At 32.7% G+C, this 10,114-nt stretch overlaps 1 protein-coding gene across 2 annotated transcripts; it reads left to right on the top strand.

Moving 5' to 3' along the window:
- The first annotated feature begins 675 nt into the window (after positions 1 to 675).
- On the top strand, positions 676 to 5,110 carry LOC114281312 (small ribosomal subunit protein uS8). 2 transcript variants are annotated; one of them, XM_028223767.2, is made up of 4 exons: positions 676 to 853; positions 3,930 to 4,080; positions 4,200 to 4,360; positions 4,712 to 5,110. In XM_028223767.2, exons 2-4 carry the CDS (start codon positions 3,948 to 3,950, stop codon positions 4,808 to 4,810), a joined length of 393 nt encoding a protein of 130 aa, XP_028079568.1. In that variant the 5' UTR covers positions 676 to 853; positions 3,930 to 3,947; the 3' UTR covers positions 4,811 to 5,110. The 2 variants fall into 2 exon arrangements, with proteins under 2 accessions (XP_028079568.1, XP_082773596.1); XM_082917470.1 differs by having other exon boundaries at positions 791 to 880.
- The last annotated feature ends 5,004 nt before the right edge of the window (positions 5,111 to 10,114 follow it).

Here is a 10,114-nt window from a genome sequence, read left to right as displayed (position 1 = left end):
GATTACATCCACTCTAATCTCCCAGCTGTTGTGATAATCGATCATAAATAACGAAAATATTCACTCTTAGGTAGTTCTCGATTCGCAATTTTCATTTATCCTCTACTTCCATTGTTACTATTACTAAAATTACACTTCATGTACTCTTAGTTTTGCATATCCTAAATCCTTTAGATTCAAGTGTTTCTCTCAAAGTTTTTAACTTAGTGTTAACTCATTCTCTAGTTTCATCTACTAACATGATATCATTTGTAAAAATCATGACATATCATCCTAAATATTTATCGTCAACTGACCTATAACTAAACTAAAAAGATACGGACTTAAGGTTGATCATTGGTGTAACCTACAGTAATTGAAAATTCACTTGTTTCTCCAGCAAGTTATCTAATAGTGGTCATCACATCTTCATACATATCCCTAATCACATTAATGTAACATTTTGTCACATCTTTCTTTTTTAACACTCATTAAATTATATCCCAAGATACTCTATCCTGATACCTTTACCTAAATTCAATTCAAATTTAAGTCAAACTTTTAAAATTTTGCATAAATTTGCACTAAATTAAAAAATATATTATTAAAGTTTTAATAAAATTCAAATTGAATTGGAGTTGCTAACCGCCTGGGTTGCGCCTACAAGGCACGGTGGAGCCGGAGTTTCATTTTACGGGACCCATCTATGACTAGCAGGGTATTACCGTAATAACAAAGTTTCATAGGGATAAAACTGGAAATGAACCTTTTCGTTGCATTTAAGAGCCGAAACCCTAGGGACCTTTGCACTCTCCTCAGCGCCATCCACACTCAGTAGAGACCAAGCCTGCTGTGCCGCCGTTTCTTCTGCGAGGTAAACCTCACCGTGGAACCTCGTTAGGTCTTGATCTGCTTCTTTTCGATTCACGCGTCTATATATATGTATATGTGTGTGTTTCGTATATGTATGTGGTTATGAACGGTTTTTCTCTCTTTGTTGTTTGATCATATTGACACAAGAATGTTAAAAATCATTTCTTTGTTATGATCTGCATTTTTTTTTTTTTTATTGTTTTGGCATTTTGTCTATCTAAGCCTCAAATTGTAATCTGGCATTTCAATTCTAGGTATTTTTTCTGAGTAGAGGTAGCACAACTAATCCATCTAAGCTGTGCGCATATATCAGAAGATAAAAGAAGAAAATTTCTTAGGCTATGTTTGGTTGGGGAATTTGAAAAGGGAAAGGGAAAGGGAAAGGGAAAAGATAGGTTAAATATCAATAAAATATACCTAAATTTCACTTAGTTTTCTACATCTTTTCGTTTTCTCTTTCCAAATCACCGCCCAAATCTCCCAACCAAACAGAGTCTTAAGAACTTAAAAATTGACTATTTATCTTGTCTAGTAACATTGATTGTATGCAACAGCACAGTGTCTAGGCAAGGTTGAGGAGTGAGAGTGCAAGATTGGCCAAATTTATTAAGAAATCCTTAAATCAATCAGAAGAAAACAAGTGAGCTCAAGATTGAGTGTATGTTGAGTTTGAAGTCCATTCTTTGCCTATACAATGGTATTCTGTCAATACGCTGAAGCAATGTAAGCGGAACAAAAATGAATAAGATGAAAATTGCTGGCAAGGGACATGAGCTTAAAACATGTTTATATTTTTCTAACTGCTTACAGTCTTCCAGTTAGATTCTTTAATTTCCCTAGTATTACACAATAATAAAAAATGGATTTTTGCATTGAATTGCTCGTGATCACAATTAAATTGAACCTATTCTTCGAGGACATAAAGCTTGAAATGTACTAAAATTGGTAAAAGGTAGTTTAAGATTGCAGGTGTGGTCTACGTTAAGCTGTCTTTCAAAATTTAACAATGCGGTAATCATAACAGGTAATATTATACATGGAAAAGCGAGATACACAATCCCATCTGCATTTTTGCTGGTTTGGTACCCTTTTAAATTGTATCTGGGAAAAAATCACGTGTCATTGCATGTGGACCATCTAGGCATTGTTCTGCCAGGGAAGACTGTCACCTACCCACTATTTTTTGAAGCCTTGAATGTACATATTGTAGCTCTTAGAAAAATGTTGAAAAGAGAAGATGAATTTTAATGTTTGTGTCCATAACATGTTTGTGTATGTGCTAACATTTGTGACTTGGAATGCTTGTGCTTAAAGAAATTAGTAGGGTTGTGGTTGAGATTGGAGTTCTTTTGGTTTCTTCTATGAAAAATCTCAGTTTTTTGGGTTGCTTCAAGCTCAATGTGACTTCTTTATCCATTTTCAAGACCAATGTTACACGGACTCGGGTACGGGTATTGGGTGCGGGTGCGTATCTAGGTGTCGGACATTTCAAAATTAAAAATAAAGGATACGTGGATATATATCCAAATTTAGATACGTGTACGGGGATACATTAAATAGTTTTTTTTAAAAAATATATATTTATTATATGAATATGAGTTATATTATATAAATGACATAAAAATTTATGAAGCACGGACATGGATACGGACACAGACACGGACACGGGATACGACAATTTCTAAAAAATGGGGACACGAACACGGCAGGGGACACGACAAATTTTTAATTTTTTTGTAAATATTTTAATTTTAATATACATTAATTATTTTATTTATTTATTATATTTTTTAAATAATGTGTTCCAATTAATTTTTTTTTTTTTTACATACATGTGTTTATTTTTTTTATATTAATATCTATATATATATAAGTATATATTATCTTATAATTATATTATATGTTACATAATAATTATTATATAATATATAATAATAATAGTTATTAACTATTATTATTATTATTATATATAGATAGATACGAATAGATATGAATCAAGAGATAGAGATATGAATCAAGTCAAGAAGATAAAACGACAGAGAGAGCGAGGGAGAGAAAAGCAAAGTGATTGATCGCGATCGTGCGAGAGAGAGAAGGCGAGAGAGGGAGAGAGAGAGAGAGAGGCTTTTCGAAGTCGTCTGGGGTGTTCGATTGTTCGATCGACTGATGGAGCTTTGATCTTCGACTGGATCGACCGGATGGAGCTTCGACTGGAGGTCTTCGATCTTTGACTGGATGGAGCTTCGATTAGGTTCTCTCTTGCTCTCTTGCTCTCTCCTCTTTCATTTCTTTTATTGTCTGTAAAGAGCCGTGTCTAAGAGAGAATAGGCGAATCCGACATAGATCCCACACCCGCACCCGTGTCATGTCGTGTCGACACGGGTACTTTGCCCCAAAGTGCCGAGTCCATGTAACACAGTTCAAGACTTCATTTTAGTAGATTGGTTCTCCTATTTTGTGGAATTACGGGAGGGTAGGGTTGTAGGATTGAATGTAAATGTTGGACATGTGTGGATACTGAAAATTTCATGGATTTGCCACCCACTTCTAGATGAGTGAAGTCATGTCTGTGTGTTTAAATTGCTGATATGCTCTGTAGATGTGTCGATAGCTGCAACTTGGAAATCTGATTTTATGCAAGGTGTTTGTTCTTTTTAAATAATAAAATGTGATATTTATTTGTTAGTATTCTTGGATACTTGCTGATCATATATAGATTATACTTTTTTATCTTTTTTATTAAGATTATGCTTTCACTTTTGGGTGGCTGATGTATGACATATACAGTTATAATGTAGTCATTATTACAGCCTTTTAGGCTGTATCCACAACGGCCTTCATTTTTTTTTCATGGGTCTACTTAAGCGATCTTTCAGTAGCATATTTTTCCATCTTTATTTGCTGGGAGAAGTCAATGTTAGTCATCCATGCTCATGCAATACAATCTTGAATACCATGGTTGGCTCCATATGTTTTCCTTGTGGCGCTGGTGTATGTTCTTTGTGGCGGTTGTTAACTTGTTATGTCTGATCTCTTGGGCTGTTTCAACAATTTGATTTGTGATGTAATTTCTTCAGCACTTTGCATTCACAAGGATGGTGAGAGTTAGCGTCCTGAATGATGCTCTCAAGAGCATGTACAATGCAGAGAAGATAGGAAAACGACAAGTCATGATCAGGCCATCCTCAAAAGTGATAATCAAGTTTCTTCTTGTCATGCAAAAGCATGGTTTGTCCTCTTGCATATTCTCATGTTTCAGTTTTAAATAGGCTTCTCTCTTGAGCTGTTGACTAAGTCTGTCTGAATTTGTAAATGCATGTATATTCAACTTTCATTTCATTTTGTAGGTTACATTGGAGAATTTGAGTATGTTGATGATCACAGATCTGGAAAAATTGTGGTTGAATTGAATGGAAGACTGAACAAATGTGGGGTTATTAGTCCCCGTTTTGATGTTGGGGTGAAAGAGATCGAACCTTGGACGGCAAGACTGCTCCCCTCCCGACAGGTTTGCCTCAAGAAAACTCTATTATTTATTAGTTGTTGAATGAGATTTTTTGTCTTTGAATATGAAAACTAAAGCCTATAATTAACTAAAATATTTGGAATTGGAATTGATTGAGAAATGTGTTTGACTCGTGGTGAGAAGATGAAAGAACAGAGAATTATATTTTATTTATATGTATCTTTTGTGACTCTCTCTGACCAAGAGGAATTTGCAAATTGACAAGCTACATTCACAATGTGGCATGCCTGATCATTGATCACCTATGTGAATCTTCCTTGTGCTTCATTTGATCTCACACTGAATAATATACATTCGGGATTTTTTTGAGATGGATGTGTAATAAACTTGCAGTTTGGGTACATTGTGCTGACAACGTCCGCTGGCATTATGGATCACGAAGAAGCAAGGAGAAAGAATGTTGGTGGCAAAGTACTTGGCTTCTTTTATTGAAATGAGTTACAGAAATCTGTTTTTGGAGTTTTTGGTTTGGCGCAATACTTGTTCCTTTAAAAAATAACAGAAGAATTAATTCTATGCAGTAATTTTGTTTTTAGGATTTGGGATAATATTTTAAGCATTTGGTTTTGATTTGCTGTTCTTTTGCAACACATTTTGAGAGAGATAATTGTTTGCTAAAATCTTTCACTCTTTACAGAGAATGTTGTTTTGTAAAAGAGGTTTCATTGAAGAATACTCTTTTGTTTTTAGGCTCCTATTTGTTCAAGAAGTGTGAATTGTGATTTTGCAAAATCCCAATATTCTAGAAATTGATTTGCTTTTATATAGCAGCTTGAGAAATCTGATCGAATGTTTACAAAAAAAAAATCATGTTGCGGCGGGGAAGCATTTTGTCCTCTATTTGCTTTTTCTTTGGGCTTTGATTTTCTGGTCACGTGGAATTTTGGATTCACAAGTGTTGTGAATCATGTAAGTAACTAATAACATGAAATTTTGGCCTGTGAAAATGTCGTAAATCAGATTTCAGACCCATTAAGGTTCTGATAGGCAATTTTGTGTAATTCGGATTGCTTAAATTGTGGAATTCCTATGGTGTATGAACAATTTACCCATGAAGGATATTTCATTGGCATCACCCCCCTTTTTCTTTTCTCATAAAGATGAGATCAATTTGTCGAGGAAAAATGTTTGGGGGCCCTAATTCTGTGGCTCAAATGGCTAAAACGACGTCGTTTTGGCCATTTTGATGTTGTTTTGTACTAAAAACGACGTCGTTTTGGCTATTTGAGCCACATTTGAACCACAAAATTTGGACCCTCTACCATTGCTCTTTGTCGAGCGTCTTGGTTGTGCTGTTGGCTGGAGACCCTGTCTTGGTTGTCCTGGTGGCTGCGACTCTTCAATGCCGTCCTCGTTGGTTGGTTGAATTTGATTCTAGCAGTCTTTTCCACTCTCCTCTTAGGTTAGAACTATAATATGGTGTTCTTGTACTTTAAAAAATGCCAATCTCTGGAGTGGTTTGCTTGTCCCGGTGGTTGGGACTCTTGGATGCTTTGTTTGTTGGTTGAGTTTGATTCTAGCAAGCTTTTCCCCTATCCTCTTAGGTTAGAATTATAATATGATCTTGATAAATAATAATAATAATAATAATAATAATAATAATAAATAAATAAATTAATAAATAAATTCACCAATTTCTTGAGTGGTTTGGTTGTCATGCTGTTTGGAATTCTTGAATGCTGGGTTTCATTGTAAAAATAACTCTTCCCCACTTCTCTTTTACCTAATTATAATAAGATGTTCTTGTACTCCTTAAAAAAAAATGCACCAATTTGTTTATCTCACCCCAAACTGATTCCATTGATTTAGTGTAGATTTGTATTTATATTTATATACATAAGAACTGTTTAATTGTTTGAGATTTATTTTTTCTTTTTGATTTTGTCATTTTATTTTGAATAATTTACTAATGGTGGTCTATAATGTTGAATGAATATTTTTTCGTCATTACACAAACATTCTTGATCAATTATGGAACATATTTTTTCTATAATTACGCAAATCTTCTTAGTCAATTATAAAATAGGTTTTTTTTGTAATAACGAAGACATTCTTGATCAATTATGAAATGTAATTTTTTTATTTTTTAACAAATTACAAATACACTTATAAAGTTTGTTTAAAATATAAATTGGTATTACAATATTAAAAATTACAATTATCGGTTGTTATAAATTTTATTTTAACAATATTAAAGGAAAAAAAATTAGTATTATTCTCCTATGTAATAATAAATTATCAAAATTATTTATTAAAAAATATTTCTCATATCATTAAAAACTGTTAATTTACTTAATAATTTATTTATTAACACAATGATTAACTGAAAAATATTTTTCATATCATTAAAAATTATTAATTTACTTAATGATTTACTTATTAATAAAATTGGTCATTTGTTATGCGAGTATGATTTATATATTAATAAAAATTAGTTATTTGTATATATATGTATTTTCTTTTACTTTTTTATTAGTTCAGTGAATTATCTTAGTAATTTTTTTTAAATGAGAGAATTATCTTAATATTTATTTTATATTTATCTGTTGAGAAAAGTTGCACACCATAATATATATATATTTTTATAAATTCGGAAAGAATACATCATTAGGTGTATAATAAATTAAAAAATAATACATATCGTATCAAATAATTCTATCATACATTTAATGATTTATTCTATTTAATTTTATAAAATAATATTCTAATTTTTAAAAAATTATCAAAATATAAAATTTAAATATGCTATAATAATAATCTGTGCCTTACGTGCGTCTTTTTAACCTAGTATATATATAACATATAAACTGCCAAAGTTATGTGGCAAAAGCATTAGGAGCAGTAGTGATTGGTATCACTAATTTGGTACTACTAAATCACCACCAATGAGGTAGAAAAAAAAGAAAAAAATACAGTAACACTATGGTAGTGGGGGGGGCCTACTGCCACATCATTAGTGTCACCACTAATTAATGATCTTAAGCATTTTTGATCAAGTAAGAAAATGCTCTGAGACCGCAGATATAATGATGACATATTAGAGTATTTTATTTTATTTTTTCTTTTTTGTGTTACAAAAAAAAAGAAGTAAGGAAATGCGATGTCGACAGCAAAGCTTAGCAAAATTAGGAAAGCTTTACTCACCACCACATATACTCCTTGCAAAATTTGACACCATCTGATGTGAAATTGCAGATTTTGTAACCACACCTTTTTGACAAAGAAAATGAGGACGAAAAACAAGGGAAGATGAGAGGGTTTAGGAGTGTGTTTATGTGGTGTGGTGAGGAGAGGATAAGATATATGAGTCCAGATCGTCTTCCATCGCCGTCGCTTGGCTTTGCTGCCGCCGTCGCTTAGCTTTGCTTTGCCGCCGTCTCCGTGGCCTCGCGTCATCACTGTCGCCATGGTGTATGGGTTAGGTCTCCAGCTCTCAACGAAAATGAGGAACGGAAAAAGAAAAAAAAAAAAAAAAACCTTCAAAACGACGTCGTTTTGAACCATGGCAGGGAGCGCCGCAGGGGACTACGGCAGAGGATCCGGACTCCTACTAAACCACCACTAATGAGGTAGAAAATAAATAAATAAATAAATAAATAAATAAAAAAAGTACAACAACACTGTGACAGTGGAGCCTACTGCCACATCATTAGTGCCACCACTAGTTAGTGGTCTCAAGCATTTTTGATAAAATAAGAAAATGCTTTGAGACCGCAGATATAATGATGACATATTAGAGTATTTTATTTTATTTTTTCTTTTTTGTGTTACAAAAAAAAAAGAAGTAAGGAAATGCGTTGTCGACAGTAGTAATAAAACTCAAGATATCTAGATTATAATTAGTCCCAAGCTTCACTTATTGTGATTATTATTGACCAAAAAGAAAACTCAAGAAATCTGGATTATAATTGGTCCTATATTGTGATTATTCTTGACTTTTCCTTGGAGGACACAAGTCATTTTCCTTTAAGCCATCACTTGTATAGGCCACATTAATTGATGAAATATCACAAGAATTATTGTACTAAAAGTTCTAGCAAGGTGAACAGAGCTCCCAATATGATACAATACTTCTAACTATCATGAAAATTTGAATTATTTAGGGTATCCTAAATAAGTGTATTTTTTATTTTTTTAGATTAAAAAGTTGAGAAAAATAATATGGATGTTTGGGTTAATTTTTTGACTTTTTATAAAAAAATGTGTATTAAAAAATTATATAAATAAGTGTATAGGAGAAGTTAGTGATGGAATAGACCGTACGGTCGGCAGCGTGAGGGGAAGCGTGACAGAGTGTAGGGGTGGAGTTGATTCTCTCATTTTCGGGCATAAATTGGATTGTATTGTTCGGCCCATGGGGGCTCACCACGGGTCTCGTTTTGCTAATCGAAACCGTTCAATGTGTAGAACTCGTCGAGTACTATTATAAAAAAATCAATTGGATTGGATATTGATAACTATATGATCGTATTAGTTTTTTTTCAACCGTTAACTATAATACTATCCATTTTTTTTATACAAAACTGGTTTGATCATATAGTTAGCGATATCCGATCAATGTGATTTTTTATAGACATATAGTACTCAACGATTTCTACACATTGAACCGTTCAGATTATCAAAACGGGATCCGTGATGACCCCCACAGGCCGAACAACATAGTCCTTAAGCTTGCCTCCGCCTGGGTAATTTATCCTCACTAATTTTTTTTTATATTTTTTTTAATGAATAGTAATAACTTTTTAACTTTTTTTTTAAAATTTTTTTTTGACATTTTGACTTTTTTTGTAAGTGCCAAACTAGCCCATCAGAATTTTACCATTGGAGTGTGGGGTGCATATTTGAAATTAATGCAAGTAAAATTTTGAGTAATTTTTCTAAGTACTGTGAATGGCATAACACCAAATCTATGAAGCACGGGTGTGAGTACAAGTACGGATACTGTTACGATACGAGTACGTAAATATAGTAAAATCTTAAAAAAATATGTTACCCAAAAAGTAACCTAAGAGGGGGGTGAATTAGGTTTCTACAAATTAAAATTAATAATGCCCCAATAAAATTAACTACTAGTACAACAAATTATTAACAAGTACAATGATGAACTTAGCAGTAAATGATCAAGCAAAATAACAATGAAGTATAACTAATATATAGGGTAAATCAAATGATTAACACATGAATATTAGATAGCTATAACAGTAGTATGAAAGTAAAGAGATTAGGGAAGAGGAGACAAACAGATTTATAGTGGTTCGGCTTCAACCAAGCCTACATCACTCCTCAAGTTTCACTTGAGATTTTTCACTATCTTTTAGTTTCACAGGGGTGCTAGCAACCTCTTTACAAATGGAGCAATCCTCTACAGATTTTACACAGACTTCACAAGCCCAAACCCTTGCAAATCTTAGATGATTCACAATCACTCTAAAGATTTCAAGAATACAGTGTTTGCAACACTTTTACAAGATGAAATGATAATTTTGCTTTCAAAGAAAGCTTACAATAGGCATCTCTCAAAGATAGATATATAAAATGAAACTTTAATTTTTCTATAAATCTCACACAGGAAAGATGAACTTAATGCTGCAAGGCTTAGTGTATAATTTCTGAGAATAGATGTTAGTGATTATAGATCAAAGAATATTTTCAGGTTTTTTGTAACTTGTTTACATTAGAGGCTTTGGTATATATAATGAAAATTATAGCCGTTGTATTCATTTGAACTTATAGTCG

Source organism: Camellia sinensis, chromosome 3 (assembly GCF_055761805.1).
Source record: "Camellia sinensis isolate YWXY chromosome 3, ASM5576180v1, whole genome shotgun sequence".
Classification (NCBI taxonomy): Eukaryota; Viridiplantae; Streptophyta; class Magnoliopsida; order Ericales; family Theaceae; genus Camellia; species Camellia sinensis.
The sequence above is the reverse complement of the archived record's forward strand: the minus strand, read 5'-3'. Positions and strand labels throughout refer to the sequence as shown.